General features: G+C 47.9%; 5 protein-coding genes across 5 annotated transcripts; 3 read left to right on the top strand and 2 right to left on the bottom strand.

Annotated features, from left to right (window-relative positions):
* Window positions 1-781: 781 nt before the first annotated feature.
* F5B22DRAFT_329078 (uncharacterized protein) lies at window positions 782-1,550 on the top strand. Its single transcript, XM_047970791.1, has one exon. The coding sequence runs from the start codon at window positions 883-885 to the stop codon at window positions 1,345-1,347; it is 465 nt and encodes a 154-aa protein (XP_047828391.1). The 5' UTR covers window positions 782-882; the 3' UTR covers window positions 1,348-1,550.
* Window positions 1,551-1,761: 211 nt separating this feature from the next.
* On the top strand, window positions 1,762-2,566 carry F5B22DRAFT_649052 (dehydrogenase; the record flags this gene model as incomplete). Its single annotated transcript, XM_047979114.1, has 2 exons — window positions 1,762-2,151; window positions 2,261-2,566. 2 exons carry the CDS (start codon window positions 1,762-1,764, stop codon window positions 2,564-2,566), a joined length of 696 nt encoding a protein of 231 aa, XP_047828390.1.
* A 3,306-nt stretch (window positions 2,567-5,872) lies between these two features.
* On the top strand, window positions 5,873-7,287 carry F5B22DRAFT_616965 (uncharacterized protein). Its single transcript, XM_047975613.1, has 2 exons — window positions 5,873-6,401; window positions 6,485-7,287. Exons 1-2 carry the CDS (start codon window positions 6,246-6,248, stop codon window positions 6,950-6,952), a joined length of 624 nt encoding a protein of 207 aa, XP_047828389.1. The 5' UTR covers window positions 5,873-6,245; the 3' UTR covers window positions 6,953-7,287.
* A 2,325-nt stretch (window positions 7,288-9,612) lies between these two features.
* On the bottom strand, window positions 9,613-10,880 carry F5B22DRAFT_658171 (uncharacterized protein; the record flags this gene model as incomplete). The annotated part of the gene is made up of 3 exons (XM_047980105.1): window positions 9,613-10,394; window positions 10,544-10,667; window positions 10,734-10,880. 3 exons carry the CDS (start codon window positions 10,878-10,880, stop codon window positions 9,733-9,735), a joined length of 933 nt encoding a protein of 310 aa, XP_047828388.1. The 3' UTR covers window positions 9,613-9,732.
* A 5,499-nt stretch (window positions 10,881-16,379) lies between these two features.
* On the bottom strand, window positions 16,380-18,389 carry F5B22DRAFT_638061 (apses-domain-containing protein; the record flags this gene model as incomplete). Its single annotated transcript, XM_047977534.1, has 3 exons — window positions 16,380-17,730; window positions 17,787-17,919; window positions 17,972-18,389. 3 exons carry the CDS (start codon window positions 18,387-18,389, stop codon window positions 16,380-16,382), a joined length of 1,902 nt encoding a protein of 633 aa, XP_047828387.1.
* Window positions 18,390-18,641: the final 252 nt, after the last annotated feature.

Raw genomic sequence — 18,641 nt, 5'->3', positions numbered from 1 at the left:
TTACTGCCTGCTCGGGACGTTTGCCTGCCGTTAACCCCGGAAATAACAGCTTTAAGCGGATTGTTTGATGGCCCGAACAGTTAGTTCGGCCCCAATGCGCTGGATCGCCGGACCCCAACACAACTACGGTAGTCTTGGTACCACATAGTCTCTCACTTGTCAATGTCCTTTCGACGGTAGGAATTTTCGTTCGACTGGTATTCTCACGCACACTAGATATGTAATCCTCGATGACTGGATCCTTCGCGCCAAGACTATCGTTCGTGTGTTTGACGAGCTACCCAAGGGGCCTCCACCGCCCCTCTCCTTACTCTTCCGTTTCCTACCTGACAGGCAGACGCTCCAGCGGCAAACATGGATTTCATCGTTCAAAGGCCAGTGAAGATTAGTTGTGAATGCAAGAACCTATTCGCCTCGCGTTAACCTTGCTGTTGATACTGCCGTTTGATCCCGGGGGTGTCAACAGGAGCCTAGGGTGCAGAAAATATCTTGAATGGGCCGTTGATGGCCTGGGACGAGATGCCTGTGCCATAGTCTTGCAGCTCATGCATCACATTTACACTGGCGTGTCGCAGCGAATCAGACTATCTTTGAGAACCGTTACCTCCCCAGTGGTTTATGCAGCCAGGGAGGACTTTGGAGTTAACGGAAGTTCTCTGCATGATCTGGGTACAACTTAAACATGTGAATACCACGCCGTGACGTTTATCCTTAGCTGCAAGTTGCACGGATTTCGGACGGCGCCAGCAGGTTGTGCATGAGCTATGTCGTAAGGCTGGTATATCAACATCCGGTGTTGGCTGCAATCTACATAGCACCCTTTCGTAGTCTCCTGGATCACTCGTCTACTTCATTTGCCTCAAGTTACCGTTGTCAATCGTCATGGTCTTTGCACTTCCAGCCTCCCTTGCCGGCGGTCTCACTGATCGCGAGGCCATTGCCGATGCGCTTTACCGTGCGGTCCTCGCATTCGACCATGCCGATGAGGCACTACTGCTCTCGGCTATAACCCCTGATATCTCAGCCCAGATGCCCGGATCATCTGCCAAGGGCGTCGTGGAATTTAAAGCCGCGGTTTTTGATCGCGTTTCGAAACTAGATACCACCCACTTCCTAAGCAACGTCCGCGTCTCTATTCAGAGCTCCGCTACAGCTCAAGCTTCGTGTTCGGCTTTGGCTCAACACGTTCGTCCTGGCAAGGGTTTTGAGCCCGGCCCCAACAAGTTCACCTCTGGCGGGATGTACCTGTGCGATTTGGTCAAGGTGGGAGAGCTATGGAAGATCAACAACTGGAGTGCCAACATTACCTGGGTGGAAGGCGACCCGAGCGTCATGGCCGGACAATGATCAGATTTCAAGGGTTAGGGCGTTTAATCGCTCTGAGGCATAGTAGACATAAAATCCTTGTGCTCATAGCAACATATTCTACAGTGGTACGGAGGTGAAATCCTCCGTTGATGAATTGCCCAAGGAGCTACCAGAACTATACGTTTTAACTTCTAGGCTAAGTGTGTACCAGCCTTGAAAGAACTAGCATCTGGCAATCTGCAATTAGTTATTAGAAAATTCTGACTTAGACACTTGTCCGGCTGGATTCCTGAAATGAGGGTTCAAGATCATTTAGGAGTTCAGTTCTACACTACAAATCGTTGCGCTGTACAAGACTCTATTCCAGATGGTGGCGTGACATCGATGTAAGGTAGCATACGCTTGAGGCAGTCTGAGAGGAGCTCATTGTTCGAAAGTGTATGGATGGGGACTATGACCGGATCCTACGTGCGGCAGGTCACCGCCAAGCCGAAGCCACTGCCCGAGGAGATCCGTTTCGACGGTAAAACCGCCATAGTAACGGGAGCAAACGGTGGCCTCGGACTGGAAGCGTCCAAGGAGATGGTTGCCCATGGCCTCTTGCGCGTCATCCTCGGCGTCCGGAACATTGCGAGCGGCAATGCAGCAGGGGGTGACATCTTAGCCTTCTCCCCGAAGTACGATGTAGAAGTTTGGGGGGTAGACTATGAGTCTTTCTCCGGCATGATGGCTTTTGGTGCTCGAGCATCGAAGCTCAATAAGTTGAGCATAGTCATACTGAATGCAGGTATTAAGATAATGGAATTCAGCCAGTCGAATACGGGCCATGAGATCAACGCGCAAGTCAGTCTACTGTGTCCCGGTCAGACTGCCTTGAGGACCTGTGCTGATTGAACATATTAATCATCTTGGGACTGCCCTACCCTCTTTATTGCTCCTCGAGCCCCTAAAGCGTACCGCCGAGGAAATGGGTGCCCCATCTCGACTCACCTTCGTAACGCCGGAGGTACAATTCTGGACGCCTTTCAAGGAGAAGAATGCGACATCAATCTTGAAGCGGATGGATGAGGATGGCTCTTTCAACAAGTCTAATGCAATCGAAAGATACAGCACCACCAAGCTTCTAGGGGTCCTATGGACACGAGAATTGGCCAAAAAGGTTGACGAGAAACAAATCTCCATGAACTGCGTTAACTCTGGAACTTGCTCGACTTCGCTATACCGCGCGGATTCCACACCTGGCATCAGTCCCTATTGAAGCTGCTTCCGTGGTCACCTGACCTGCAATGGGCGCGCATACTCTTCCAAGGTTACGAACGCTGTGGCCTACCACGATGGGAAGCAAGGAGCTTACTTGAGCGAGCAGCAAGTAACAAGGTAAGACTGGCTTTATGTTCTTTTCTGCCGTACCGAATAGTCGTGTCACCTATGGCTCACCATTGCCTCGTGTCGTTTAGGTTTGTTGTATCTGCTGCAGGCGAGGAAGTGCAGAAGAAGCTGTGAGATGAAACCATGACAATGTTTCGGAAAGAGGCGCCTCGCTTCGAGCTTCCCAATCTGTTGAAGAAGTAGGTAGTGTAGGACTATAAGTGGAAGACAAGAAGAACTCAACGTATAAGCATATTTGAGATGAAAGTATACTATGCAGCTAGTTCGCCGCCTGCGTCAGCGCATACTACTTAGGTGGCATTAGCGAGCACGTGCGCTATGGTCACGGTGAATATAGTGGGTTAGGTATGGACAGCAGACACACAATACCTACAACATGATTCTCGCAGCTCACATCTTCAATGAAAGGTTCCATGGCAGGCATTTTTTACATTTACTATCAGCAATTTGCCGATTAGGTATCTCATACCTATGCTGCTCTTCAATAAGCCAGCGGTGAACACACGGCGCGGAGCGTGGCATATCATGGCGTTAAAAGCTCAAGTCGCTATCGATGACCTGTCTTTACGTACGTGTATATTCCTTTGATATCTTGTTGCTTCTCTAACCACGTCTCCAGGGGCCATACCTAGATAGATTCTTGCGAGACGCCGCAGCCTGAATAACGATGCAGCATCGATGATGACACACATATTCGATATGTTTACTAGTCCTTGATGATCAAGACGTCCTGCGTTTTTCATTCCCTACCTAGACAACGAGGGTTGTTGAGAGGCGGTGAACAGCCCAGTTAAGTAGATCTCTCTGGTAACCCATATCCGGAGGGCACAACGATATCCACTTTCCCCAAGGGGCATTGTTGATTTTGGTTAGCCTGAAAGTGATCGGCTCTATCGTCGAAAGTTAAGAGCCGTTTGGTCTCGGGTGGATGTCCGAGCTTGCTGGCTTCGTAATACATGGACATGTAGGTACGACAACACCCAGCCCCAATGTATGGGGGGCTAGCTTTACAGCGAATTCACAGTCGGACGCGACTCGTGAGGACAACCTGTGGTAGCCGGTTGCTAGTCCATAGAGATTCCTGGGGGGTAGATGGTGAGTTTTGAAGCCCGTTGAAGGCGCTTCAGGTTCCTGACCCGAGCACCGACCAAGAAGGGTAGGTATTGTAGGTAGTAAGGTAAATTTAAAAGTAGAGAGGCCCGAAAACCGATATGCATCGACACCGTGTCTTGTTGTGAACAGTCTTTGTCAGATGAATGATAAGAGTACGTGTAGGTAAGAGGTGAGATACTCTCCCTGGTGGGGTACGGAGTACCTATCTACTTACTAAGTAGCACCTATTCTCGAATTCGAATTCGGGAATCCACTTCTATATGCCTATCACTTATAATTAGGTGGGGTTTCCATGGATCAGGATCCAGGGCGATCAAGGGTGCTATAAGTAAGTAAGTATCGAGTATGTACGGATAGGTAGCTTATCATTAACAAGAGCTGTCTGGATAAGAAAAACGCCTACGAATATCCGATGTCGGTGATGACCGGTGCCTATTTTGGGAAAGATGAATTTGAGATTCGACGACGAAAAGACGTAGATTCATGACAGGATTACTTGCCAACTCCCGCTACCTTTAACGGTGAGCATTTCGTGCATGCGCATTGTGGATGCGCTGTCTGTCCCGGAATGGAGCCTATTGCAGATGGGTAGGAATGCTACTTGCTCTCCCTTCTACTAAGTACAGCTTCTTTCTAGCTCACATCGATAGACAAGTTTGGCTTGTCATGCTGAGTCACAATTCGTTCCGCATTTGATATTTCTTTTGACAATGAGCCCACGCTGAGTACGCTATTTGTCTACTATACAGTTAGCATCTAGATAGATGTAGCCGTTGAATTTAGTGTGTACACCGGCCGTGAGGTAGCTCAGGAACAGGAATGGGGGGAGGGGCAACGTGATCAGCAGGCAGGGAGGTAGCGTAATTGCTTGATCTCAATAGAGCCATGGTGAATTGGCCTCTTCGGTCTATTGAGCAGCTTGGCGAGACCGTGGATGGGTTAGGCTCATATGGACTGATTCAAATCACGGGTTTCCCGGGGCCTGCCGGGGAAGAAGAGGGGAGAGACAGAGGTGGGCAGATCAGGACAGATGTTCTGGGCAGAGGATGGTCAGAGCTCCGGTCAGAGCTTTTAGACAAGCTCTCAACAGATGAGGAGATGAGACGTGGGCGACGTGGACAGAAGAGGTGGGCATCAGCCAGGGTTGAAGTGCCGTGGTAGCGGGCGGTTTATTGGCTGTGACAGGCCTCCACCGGCAGCTTTCCTATTTGACAAGTCCGAGGTCTTGGCCGACACAGCTTCGAGACCGTTTTCGCTGCACAACCTAGACGAGACCAACGATGCTTCATTAAAAGGTGCTGCTATTCAATCAATCGGCCTGTTCCTATTCGTATACACTAGGTGGCCTAAAGACTCGAAACATCATGTTGAGTCGAATGGTCGGTGGGAACATCGGTCGGATAACGGAAGAGAATAATACAGAATGTTGGCAACAAGCGAGCAGTGCTTATGTGTAGATACCTAGGACCAAGGCCTCGTAGCACGATAAGGCGGCAGGCCGGCTTACTATGCGTCCCTGGTGTTTCTCGTGCAAGATTGTTGAAGAAAGAAATCCCCGAAACAATGGCTACCTACTTGGTACAGGCACCGGATATCTCCATAACACAGAGGATGATGATGATGGACTGTGGTTACACCGCCCTGTCAATCTGTAACACATTGTACACTAATTCCTACATACATACTATGTACATATGTACCGTATAGTTTCGACATTTCTAAGTAAGGATTCCATGGTACCCGATCTGCTATCTAGTGAGCAGTCGGATCTCCAAGAGTCTCCATTGAATAGACTCAATTCCCTGATAAGACGACAGGTATACAGCCGCCACGAAGCTGGAACTGCACTGTATCTATTACCTATACTTACAGATCTGCATGCCACACTAATGCCCAGACAGACCCAGACTATGCATGCATGTTCCTGTGCTAGGGATGTACCTGGGGATGTACCTGGGACCTACCTAAGTATGTAGGTATGTACAGTGGTCACCACGGCCGGTATATTAAGACGAACTCACCATCTCGTATGCTGTGTCGTCTTGGGATCTTTTTCTCTTTTTACCCCAAAGTCTTGGATATTAGGTGAGTGCATCTATCTCTCTCAGCCCCCTCAGTCCTGCATCTGTGTTGCACCGTTCCGTCGTCGTGTTGTGTGGTGTCGTGCGTCTCTCTTCAGCTCCCGGACTTCCGATATCTTGTATAACACACCAATACAACACCACCACTCACTCGATCCATTTCCGTCCCCCCCAAGGTGCTCTACATCACCCTCAAAAACCCACGCTTCATCCTCGCTGTCTACAATTCTCTGAATCTCTTGTAGCTAATCGACTTTCCTCTCTGCAGCTGTTTCAGTCTTTGTCTCGTTTTATCTGTACCTGTCACCTAATACAACCCTCCTACTTTCAAAGAGTTGTAATCAAATCTCCAAAATGGCTGGCCCTCGTGTGACTGGTCCCGTCGCCAAGCTTGCTCGCTCTATCACCACATCCGCTCAACCCTCGACTCTAATCACAAGCTCTAAGGCCAGCGCGCCCTTGTCGAGGAAATATGCAGACCTGCTTAAAGACAGGAACACAGATCCCGATGTAAGCCTCCCGCAACAGCCATTGAGCTAGATTAGAACCATAGTCAAGCATAGCATGTACTAACGATGCACCTCGGTCAACAGCGTTCCCGCCACCTATATACCCGATCAGCCAATCTACCTCACCCTCAACCTCGCAAGATGCGTCTAATGCAGACCTTCTCGAGTACTGCTACTGCCCAGGCAACTGCCAAGAACGTCGACAACATCGTCTTCCCTGGCTCAGCCGTTTTCGACGGCGCCAGCCAAGACCCATTCAGCAATCTCCGCGTCCCTCTACTTCCCGATAACGTCATGTTCCAGCACGCTCCCGAGTCGACAGATGCCCCTGCCACTGTCCATGACATCAGCATTGTTGCTGCCAACCCAGATCTCGTCTCGCCATCTGCGCTCACGGAGATTGAGGGAATGGGCATGGACGGTGTCGAACTCAAGTTCATCTACGACGCCGAGCCCGCTGAACAAGAACCCGGCATGTTAACAGGTCTCTGGAGAGGTCTTGTCGATGACGTTTTAAGTCAGCAGAGTAGTAAAGGCAAACTTGCTCTCTAACATACAGCTGATGCTACCGTTACGAACATTTCCTAAGTCGGTTGGAAGAGCGAATCTGATTTTCTAGCGGAGGTTTTGCAAAGCCCCTTCAACGACGGCAGTTCATGGGGAGCTCAGTGGTGTTTTGAGTCTGCCTCTGTCCGAAATATTATTTTAATGTGGCGTTTTGGTATATACTTGAATGACGAGTCGCGAGAACAGTCTCTTCCGGACTATATTATTGATGCAGAGAGGTCTGCCGGGGTACTCCATAGGTGCTCATTGATGAGTACATCGACCATCATTTGACTCAATTGAAAACAGTTGCGCGTTGGACGATGCGCAGTACCCCTCCATAAGACGTTCAAGATCGCCATGCATCCCATGTGATTAACAAGCTCAATTGCCCTGCCTTTTTGATATGACTGATGCTTTATTAGACTTTACTAAGGTTACTTGGTGCTGACTAGAACCGATGCGCTTAATTCGCTGATAATTCGACAATTGGGTTTGCACATGCAATCCAACTCTATTCTAACAGCTGCCTGATTGAAAGCTTGGCTGAACTCAAACCACGAATCTAAGCGGGCGAGGTGAATAGAGGCAACTATATCAACAGCAAAGCATTCATCAATGAATACCGGTACTCGAATTCACAATCAACCACCATCGCAAGCACCTCGCATTAAGATGAAGATACCACATGTGAGCAAAACCCGACGGCAAGCTTTCCCCGCAATTTCTTGACGCACCCCGCGATCGTTCCGACCAGAGCTGTGTCGGCCGGCCCACTTCACTATAGCTTCGTCCACGTGGGAAAAAGGAACCTATACAGATGTATTCTTGTAGTTCACGCCGTGAGACATGGTATTAGATGAACACGTTCTTCTATTCTTTACGTGAGAGGAGTTCGGGATCAATGGAGGTACATCGCGAGAATAACAGCTTCGTGACTCACATCGCTTGAGCCGCATGCGTAGGGCGAGCGAGCTACGTAGCTACCTATAGGTACATATAGTACTAATCTAGTGTGAGTACCTATAAGTATGGGGTCTCCCCCCGCGTTTCCGGCATCTGGGTCTTTTCTCCAGGTTAAGTTACAGTAGTGTTGAGGTTTATTTTCGTTCTTCGATTTTTTCGAGGCCCGGTGGAGGGCTGATGGCGGCGGGTCCCCGGGCGAGCGGAAGTCTAGGGGTGGTGGGGACCCGGGAATAGATCCATGCGTAGGTAAGGAGATGTGATTGATGTGATTGATCGATAAGATTAAGATTAGAGTTAAGATTAGAGAGATGAGATGAGATAGATGTATATGTCGCGCACGATTGACTTGGAAGTTTTATGTACGTGTAGGGAAGCCCTCGGGCGTATGAAGTCATCACCGGGGTTGTGACATCAGGGCTTGCTTCCAATTATACGAACCATGCGTGCTGTAATAGACGTCTCTACCACGATGTCCATCGTTCTGAAAGTAAACAGGGTCTCGATCTACCATATCAATCTCATCTGTCTGATCTCTCTATCTGCGTACCACTTTACATTTCCTGCTGTTCATATGATATCGTACGCGCTATTCTCTCGACCAAATCCGCTCAAGACGACTTGTGTATATACCAACACGCCCATACTAAGTCCGCTCCAACGGCAACACCATCATGAACCCTATCTGCTAACTATCTAAGCAAGTCCGTTGTCCTCCTCGGGTACATGTATTTCCCCTTGCCCCCGATCCACATACTCGGTAATGGCTCAACGGAACGAAGGGCCCCACGAAGCTGGGTATACCCGTCACTAGCTCATCCTCCCTCCTGTACACTAGGTAAGCTACGTCACAATCGCCGTACGTGCGGAATCGTCCACCGGGTCTCCATCTCGTGACACTAGGTAACCCGGTGGACCTCCGTGCTGTTACCGGTTATGGTGGGCGTTCCGCTGTCCGACTGCCGAGTAAGTTGGCTGTCTCGTCCACCGGGTAGATGGATACATACGACGCTGCGTATGTATGATTTAGGTTTGGATCTAGGGTGTTCATGATGTCGTTGGCAAATTTGTCGGTGGTACGATAGGTGCTTATAAATCCGTGCTGTGAGGAAAGCGAGATACCTACATATATATATAGCGCAAAATGTAGAAGCGGTTCATCGGGCGGCAGTAATCGCCCGCATGTAGACGCTATTATTAGCAAATGTTCATGTTTGCCTAGACCGCCTCGTCGGGAACAAGTTTTTTTTTAGTTTTTTTTTTTTTTTTCGCATAGTAGACGTACTGCGTGGATAACTGTAACGGCATGCTGGCAACCTGACTTGGCGGCGTAATTATGGCATAAGTATAGTTTGATTTATCAATTTCCCAGTCGATGAATATTAGTCAAGTGAGATCAATAGCCATGAATAGTATAGTGAGTGTTAAAATGATGTGCTCTGGCTGGGAACAACCTTCTCGTACAGCTGGAAATTATGAGACAGAGAGCATGAGTGATCAAATTCATGGCGACTAGCAGCTAAATACGAAGAATCATCTATCCTTATCAACTATGGCCATCGTATCTCCATTCTCGTTATTACTGCGTTAGATTCTTAGCATAAGACAGCTTCAGAACTAACGAGCTAAATGCAAAACAAGCTGCTGTTTCCCTTCTCCGTGGGTTTACTATTGTGAGTCCACATACTAACCATTCCATAGCTGTCCATCCTCCGCTTACGTTCTCAGAAACCAGGAATTGATGCTGTTTATCACACAGTTGATGCTTCCCTGGCTTATTCCGCTGTGCAAGGTATGATTCCAAGTCTGTAGTAGCTTGTTCACTAAGCTTTTGCCGGCGGTGGTGCAATGACACCAGCCTTCTTTTCCTGGCTGTACACATACCGACAACCACAAGAGGCGCAGCGAATCATCCAACGACCTTCCAAATTCTGTGAGGGTGGTTCGATTATAGATCCGAATCTGACCATACAACTTGACTTGACACACGCGCGTGTAGACGTCGAAACCTTGACAAGCTCGTCTAGATTTTCATGTAGCTGAAGACTGGATTTCGTAAGGCGCGAAATTTCCAGGTCTTGAGCTCGTAGCTTGCCTTGAAGTTTGATCACTTTAGCCTGATAGGCTTTGAACGGCTTCGTAACACCCTGGAGGACCCCAGAGGCCATATTGTTCCCAATTTCCTTAGTAGAGAAAAAATCTTTCTCCAAGAGGGCAACAATATTCGAAGCAGCAATTGCGGTTAGTTTCTGTTGAAGATTCTGGTCTCCGGTCAAACCCTCAGTCTTCTCGATAAAGTCGCAAAAGGTCTCCGCTGAGAATGGTTTCTGAAGCAAGCAGGCAATTCTCTCAGCTGAAAGTACAGCCAGATCTGTAACGTCATAATATTCGGCAATGTCATTTACATGTGCGTGGTAGAGCAAAACCTCGGCAGTGGTTGGGAAAACTTGCACTCGTTTGTTGGCGGCGGGTTGCGCTGAAGCTTCTGGTTACTAGTTAGCAGTTGAGCTGCCAAAGGATCATGACACAACAGTAATGAAGAACAACAATTTGGTCGAGGAATGATCAGGGTACTACTAGCCCCATGGGTATCGAGTGCGTGGGGCTAATCAGATAGTAATATGGAAACTTTACCTTGCTTTGAATTCTCTTCGGTAGAAGGAAGTTCCACCTTGTAATCGGTTGTATACATATAGTTGAGCATGCATTTTAGTATGTGGAGTTCAAATTTGACTTCGATCGTGTTGGTTTGCGCTTCCTGTGGCGTCGTCAACGTGGATCCGGTAAGTCATTAGGAGCTTAAGGTAGAAGTCATCACACGTACCTTGAGCTTGCTTTTGATCATTCTATCAATGATGGGAGACTGTGTGCATACGATGGCCTTGTGAACTTTAAATTCCCGGCCCTTGCACATGAGTGTTAAATCGCTATGCTCTCCAGATTGCAGGAGCATCGCAAAGATCTTCTTCATGGTAGCCATTTGTCAAGACAGGAGAATAGACGATGCTTTTAGGAAGTTTCCGTTGCAAGATCTGCGTGAAGGTTCTGTAAATGTGCGAGAGTACGAACGATGGAGTTATTTTTAAATTCAGAGAAGGGACCAGGACGAGTCTCGAAGTGTTAAAGGAAAGAACATTTGACTATTTGCCAAATGTTGGTGATGGCGAAGTCAACAACAGATACCAACAACGCAGAGACTCTGGAGAAGAGGGTTGACAGGAAGGCATGAAGGCAAAGAGCTCAGAGAAGAAACGTAAGGCAAGTTTGCTTCGCGTTGCGGAAACACGACAAGTATCTTTTGGGTAGGGCACGTAGATAAGATATACCGGGAAGAGGAAGGCACGGCAGCCTTTCGAAACACGTAGATTCATGTATGCATTCCTAGGCAACCGCCATGTTGAACAAACAATAATGAAGTCCATATCACTTCAGTAGGTAAATCCATTATTTCTTAACATGAGGGGTAGTCTATCAGTGAAAAGATATTTTACCTTAATAAGCAAAGTAAAATCTTTATAATGAGGCATCTCTATGGGCTTCTGCCTAGAAGCGTTAAGACAACCTGGTGATGACACGCTCATGGATTTTTGAATACTTTGGGTGTGGGAGGTCACTCAGCTAGATACCTAGGTACATACTCTGGGCAAAGGAACATCCCATAGGGTAACTCGTACATATCTGCCTACGAAACTACATGTACCGCTTAGTTGGTAGTAGAAAACGAAAGAGCGCCTATTCGGATATACCTGTGAGCTATCCCCAGATCAGTCAGTATGACTGGCGTTTTACGCTGGCTAAGTTGATAGTTCTTTGTTGTTGACTCTCTATGAATCATGAGGTAAGACCATAAAAACTCCTGGTATATCTTCTCAAAGTATGGACACCAATGCGTTTCGCCAAGGCGTTGATTAAGAATCATGACTGGGCTTAAGTTACTGCCTCAGGCCCTGGGTACCCAAGAGCACGTGTAAGATTATGAGAAGTGACACCCGAGATTTATTCAACTCAAGACTCTGTAGCTTTATTGATGTCTTAGCTTACTCCAGTGGTACTGCGTATATTATTTGCTTCGATAAATTCAACGTAAGATAGAGTAGATTGCTGCATGAGATTTGATTTAATTACACATGAACTTCAGAGACATTATAGGCGGTCGGAAAATGTTACCAGTAAGTAAAAATTCAAAGCGGTAATGAGACAGGTCTGTCGTTTGTTCTGGTCGCGCTATAGCTCACATTATTTAGATAAGTAACAACGATGGCGATCAATGCATAGGAACCTGGATCGAGAAAAGATCCGAGAACCTTGTCTACCACGGCGGGGCAAACAAAATTCGGTAGTAACAAGTGAAAGAAAACAGATAAGTAAAGACGGGACGCTGTTGTGTCGTTTGAGGGAGTCATGAAGGCAATTGTATCACAATTGTCAGTTAAAAAAAAACATCGTCATAAGCGAAAGTTGTGAGGCCTATATCGCATGTAACCTGCGCGATGTAACAATGAAGAGTTGTGGGCGTTGGGTTTATCAGCTAGTACAGGACAGGGACAAGGAAACAGCAATGAGTACAATGTATTCATATAATGTGTCTTAACGTCCCTTTTTATCATTTTAACTTTCGAAGTATTCTCAATTCAACATTCCTGTGAGATAAAAACAACAGTGCTTCGTTGAGAATGGATATCAAGATTGTATTCTAGCATCTTGTTAACAACATCGTAACGTGATACTGAATGTTGTGAAGGAAGGTCTTTACCTACAAACGAAAATTACATACAACGTGCTACAAATACAAACTTTTAAAGTCTGTCTGTTGCCCTCCGCTGATATACATCGATAGAACACTAGGTACATTTCATATGACATGTATGTATCATCTCTCTGGCTGCTAGGCGTAATTCAAGAACTGCCAATTGAGCACCCGGTTCTAATTGAATGTATGAATATACGAGAATAAACGTGTAGGAAGTGACTAGAAACGAACATCCTCGCGCCTGGAGTTTGTATTGATGCTAACAGACTTGGTGCAAAGTTTACTTACATGCCTCTAGAAGCGAGGGCCGACTCGATTCTTCTCACACTCGACTCGTAGGATATCTATACACCGAAAGATAAACCGCAACTAGATAAACAACATACGTTAATTTCATGATAAGCTGACTGTCTGCTGAGTAGATATCCTGCCATGCATTAACATGGCTGAAAATGAAGGGACATCTTACTCTACAGTAAGTGCATTATTATGTAACTAATCAACTCGCCAGGCACGTGATCTTGGATTAATAATGATTTAAAAAGTCTTGTGGCAATACTTCAGTTGCCTTCTCATTCTCGATATCAATGACTGGGTATGGCATGTGTGGGACACTGCCGGGCGAACAATGTGTTGGTTGTAGTTCTTATTCACTCTACCAGAGTTTAGTTTTTCTTGTATTCTACCGTTTGATCTGTCTAGTAGGCAAAGGAACAATCGATAATTCTCATCAATCAAACTTGGGCCTGTAAAGTGATTCTAGACTAAGGTCCGACTACTAGTCCGATCATCACAATATTTTGCACTCGACAGTCCCCCTCATCCTTATCATTGAAATGCCGGCCATTGACTCGGGGATTCATCTATCACTAACACCTATTAAACCCCAGCGTCATTTACATTAGTGGCAATATCCCGAATCCCAGCGACAAGAAAGACGCGATGCTAGCCGGTCAACAGGGCGAAAACAAGTAATCAGAACATAAATTAAGCCGACCATCGTACGGTGAAAGTGCGATGTGAGGTGGTACGTGAAAATCGGGCCGCCGCAGTAGGTCCGTGCAACGTGGAACAAGTGTTCTTAGCTGTCCCGTTCGGTACGGCGCACACAAGAGAGCGTGAGGAGGAATGGTAGCTGGAGAATGTCACAATTCGTATCCCAGTCACATACACATACCACAAATCACACACGGCACATCACAACACGCGGCACTGGGCGGGTTACGGGTTTAGTTTTGAGTCAAGCACCGTAGGTGGATGGGTTGGAATGAGTGGGCGAGTGAGCACCGGGTCCCAAGCCAAGCCCGCGCGGCCGAAGCACGCTGGGCGTACACACGGCGACACAACGACGTGCCCGCCGTGCCCAGCGTATCGCATGCGAGAACAGAGCCCACACCGCCTCGCACGACCTCCGCTGTTTCACATCGTTGGTTTCACGTGTGTGAGGGTTCAAATTGGGTTGCTAGATAGCCTAGCTCGGTCGTTGTTGTAGGCAGCAGGCTGGGATGTTTCTTGCTTACTTGTTGAAACTGAGAGTTAGGATACGATCGGATAAGAGAGGGGACGGTGATTGTGGAACTTTCCACGACGGCGAGTGTAATGTGGACATTGTATACGATCTCGATTCGGAGGATTTGGTTGGTGGTATGAGTGATGTATCTTGGAAAACACGCTCGCTGTCCATAGTGCGAGCCTTTGTTTGGTGACGCCGTGCGTGTGCCATGTGATGGAGTGAGTCCTGAGCCGTTTCCCCCTGCTCCGGCTTATATGTCAGTTACTCTGCTCGGGGAATGTACGTGTTAGCTACTCATAGATCACATGATCCGCCTTGTCATTAATGTATTTTCAACTTCTTTCTTTGTGCTTAACTGGAAGTCAACTATATTTGATCGTGGTTGACTCGAATCTTTAAGGCGCACATCTCACGCACATTGAGTTGGAGATTCTAGGGCTTAGACATCACTGTTCACAAATACTCGTGTAATTAGCAGTAAGAAGCTGAACAGAGGGAGATATAGTCGAAAGTCGTGCAGGACTCTTACACTTTTGGTTCTATGAAATTTGGATACGTCTATACTAGATCATCTCATGTTTTCATTGAGTTGAGTTAGCACTTCAACCCCCCCCTAAAATGATACGATGACAGTGGGTCAACAATCCCACTGTGGACAGCTCATTTACCTCACGAAGGACGAGGATACGGCTGCCCATCCCAACAAGATTGCGTAACTTTGCTACCTTATACTGTGGTGCACCATTCCCTATGCTTGTAATTCGAATTTCTTCCTTCGTGGCTAGACGCTCATTATTCCCGGCTGACACCACAGTTGTCGGAGGGTGTAACTCTTCGCGATTAGCTCCGGTAATACAATTCAAGAGCGGTGTGCCTCTTGCGATCATTGCCGTCTCAAGCCGGGGGCGTATGATCAGGTATAATGCCATGACCATAAGACACGTGGACTTACACAGGTGAATCGTCTGGCCTCTGGATCCCCACTGTTACTGTGCATGGACTACCAGATGTTTGAACCCGTCCAGTACGTCCCGTCGGAAGTCGCTGATAAAGAAGTTGATACCGTGACCAACAATCGATTGTGACATTCCGTTTAGCTTATACATGGGCTATATGAACTCGCACTTGGCGGACTTTTGACAATTCGCCGTAGGGCTCTTGCTAATTAAACTCCTCGCAAGACTGTCGACAGGCAATGTATTGTATGCACATATCCTTATCCTCATGAGACCGCCCCTTTTCTGAATGCGTCAATGACAAAGAATCCTCATGTAGTACCCTGGCATAATATGTAAGATGAGCAAATGTAAGCAGTACAGTTCTTTCGCTCTCGTGATTCCGAAAGCCCCCTTATGCCTGCACAGCTCATAATGAAAAACCCCTAGTATCAGTGGGCAAAATTTCGCGCCAGTACCGTTCACCTCGGCAGCAAAAGGGGATTCTCTAATCGTGTTAGGGGTCGCGGGGCACTATTTGGAAACGTAGCCAGGATGCCAGTGAACAATTTTCAAGTTTGTAATTGATCATTGGTGAAGTTGTATGTAGCTTAGGTCTATTGACTGTGTATCAAAACAAGTCAGGCTTTTTAGTCCGTCAAGTTCATTACCATGATACCATGAGAGGCATTTCCAACAACACACGTCCGAGGACACCGTCCCTTTTTAAAGACAGAAGAAAATGGGTCATTTCATCATTCATGAGCAAAGACTTAAGAAAAAAAAAAGGTCGTAGTACCACCCTGCAGTTTTCAAAGCAGCTGGGTGTGCGTGCATCAAAACAAATAATTTGATCATGAACATTACCCTCCTCGGATGTCGTAATTGTGGCGTAGCGGGCTTGGTCGAGTAACTCGTTTAATCCGGCTAGGACGAGGGTATTATCTCATATTGAAGAATTAATGTCCACCCAAGGATGGATCACTTCGTGAAACATGTACACAGCCCCAATGATACTTGGTACCAATTCTCAGGTCGTCATATTCGTAAAGGGTAATTGCTATCGCCCGATGATGCAGACACATATGCATGATCAGGTGAGCGTAAGCAGTACAAGAAAGTTGTGCAAGGGAATGGAAGGAATGTGAAGTAACAATGAGTCACTTGCCTCGGCTTGAGGATTGGATACCTCAAGCCGTGGCTTAGAAGATGCCTAGTTCCAGTAAGAGAAAGGCGGGTTGTATAGAACACAGCTCACGCGTGGGATCGACATTACCGCCGCCGAGCACCTCCAACAGTTGAAGCCGGTCTGTTCATTGCGTCATATACTGGAGGGACTATTGTGCCATCAACTAGCGTTTTCCGACGCTTCAAATCTAGGCTGCCGGTTGAAGGACGCTGTAGTTCCTCTTCATCATCTCGTCCTCGTTTGTGACCCGATACGCCGTTCAAAACTGAGGGAGGGGCGTAACCATTCTGCAACGAAGGGGTTATATCCGTTTGGGAGCCATACACATCAGAGGCAGATGCTCCATTAGGTGCTGCCCGATCGTTACTCACTACATTATACAAGTTACTGGACGAAGGAGGCACTCGTGGCGGTGTACTGTATCCTGTGGGTTGCCCATAATATGGCTGGGGTGGTGCGGCGGTTCGAGGAGTAGCGCGACCAGAATGGGCTTGATGACCCGGAGAACCGGATATATCTGATGATAAATGTGCATGGTCTCCCGACATAGGTGCAACAGGAGGAGCGTTATAGTTGTAAGCATTTCGGTTGGCATCATATGCTCCACTGTCGTGTGTGTACTCTGCCTCATGCTCTGCCTCATCTTCACCAGTGGCATGCGGAACAGCATCAGTATGCGGTAACATACCATTGGGTGGCTTGACATCTGAACTCTCTGTCACACCAGCACCAACGGGTCGTCCTGAAGGGGGTCCCATCTCACTCTTCATATAAGAATTATTCTGCCCATAGACATTTCTATCCGGTGGGCTGTTGTGTGACGGATATGGCGCTTGCTGCGTTGAATGATTATAAACGCCACGGGAATTATCATATGGCTGAGTAGCTTGAGGATACGACTGCATACTGTGCAATGAGTTGCCTGGAGGAGTTGTGGCGGGAGTAGCCGGCATTGACCTAGCAGCATTGCTCAAGCTAGTGTCGATAGACATCGGGTTAGTACCCTGGGCGCCATTCATGCCTTGCTGTCCCCAGTAGCTCTCGGCAGCACCCATGCTTCCCATCACGCTCGAAGCACTTGTCGGAGGTGTAGGAAAAGTGTGAGCGCGGTCAAGGGATGGACGTGCGGAACCGGCATGCGAGGGTAAAGGTTGGGGGCCGGGGAGTCCTATGTGGTGGTGGTGCTGTTGTATTGACGGCAACACGCCGCTAGGAGGCGATGGTCCTTGGGCAGGACCAGACCCAGGAGCGGGCCCATTACGCATCTGGCTTACTTCTGCTTTCCGGCGCTCAGCAGCAGCCATGACCTGATTTGTTCTGTTCTGGTTTGTTGGGTGATACAAAAGTGCCCCTATATTATGCACGAATAGCGGGTATAGTAGCTCAGTAATCTTTTCCTTATTTGCGAAGTCTAGCGCGCGCTCAAAAGGAATCCTGTGACGATCAATTAACCAACTTGAAACTTTAAACAACGCATAGCGCAAACATACCATACGCCCTTTAGATGCATCGGCCCAATCTTCACAACATGTCGGATTTTCTCGCTTTTCAAAATACCATCTCGCCTTCCACGTGTCATTCCTGCCACGTTCAGAAGTTTCGTCCCGTTGATCATGTGATTATCTGTGAAAAGTCAGTTTCCAAGGCCCAAAAATATTTCTGTGGAGCAGCGCACCTTCACGACGAGCAACACAAATGCCCCTGGCTTCGACTTGGAAGCACAAACTTCCTTCGTCTTCCCACAACGTTGCAGTCACCCGAGGTTTCATACCCGGAGGAGCAATTTGTCCACTTGTGTCAAACCCTTGATAATTGTTCTGCATTGCTGACTGATTGGGGACTCCTGGGAGTGGTAGTACATTGGCCGGTCCCATCGGCGCCGAAACAGCTGGTGGTGCTGTTTGAGGTGATGGCAGCCCATTGGAGTAATTGTAAGGATATGGCGGAGCAGAGTACTGCGGGCCAGGTTGTAACAGAGTAGGTTGAGGGTGTCCATACTGAGGCATTGCACTTGAAGTCACGGTTTGCGGTGCTGATGCTGGACCAGCAGACATGTGCTGAGCCTGGTAGTACATGTCTGGTTGTGGATTCATCGCTGGGTATTGCTCGAAACCGCTAATGCCGTGGGATGTCCCGGCTATTGCTGTCGAAGTTGGGAGACTTGGCGAGGGGGTCTTTGGGCCGTTGGAGGACACTGAGGTGAAAGAAGACTGCGAATCGCCGTTCGAGCTCGCTGATGATGCAATAGAGCTAACCCGGGGAGATGATGCGCTTGGTGAGTACGCCGCCGTTGGCTGTGGCAAGGGAAGTGATGGTAGCTTTTCAGTCACATATGGCGGGCGCCC

This window comes from Xylaria bambusicola, assembly GCF_022495145.1.
Source record: "Xylaria bambusicola strain CBS 139988 unplaced genomic scaffold F5B22scaffold_39, whole genome shotgun sequence".
NCBI classification, from domain to species: Eukaryota; Fungi; Ascomycota; class Sordariomycetes; order Xylariales; family Xylariaceae; genus Xylaria; species Xylaria bambusicola.
This window is presented reverse-complemented; position numbering and strand designations above follow the sequence as displayed.

Excerpts from the sequence above, each read along its gene's own strand:
- F5B22DRAFT_329078 (XM_047970791.1), top strand. The coding sequence starts at position 883 with ATGGTCTTTGCACTTCCAGCCTCCCTTGCCGGCGGTCTCACTGATCGC.
- F5B22DRAFT_616965 (XM_047975613.1), top strand. The coding sequence starts at position 6,246 with ATGGCTGGCCCTCGTGTGACTGGTCCCGTCGCCAAGCTTGCTCGCTCT. Across the intron at positions 6,402-6,484 it reads ACAGGAACACAGATCCCGAT|CGTTCCCGCCACCTATATAC; the intron begins GTAAGCCTCCCG and ends CTCGGTCAACAG.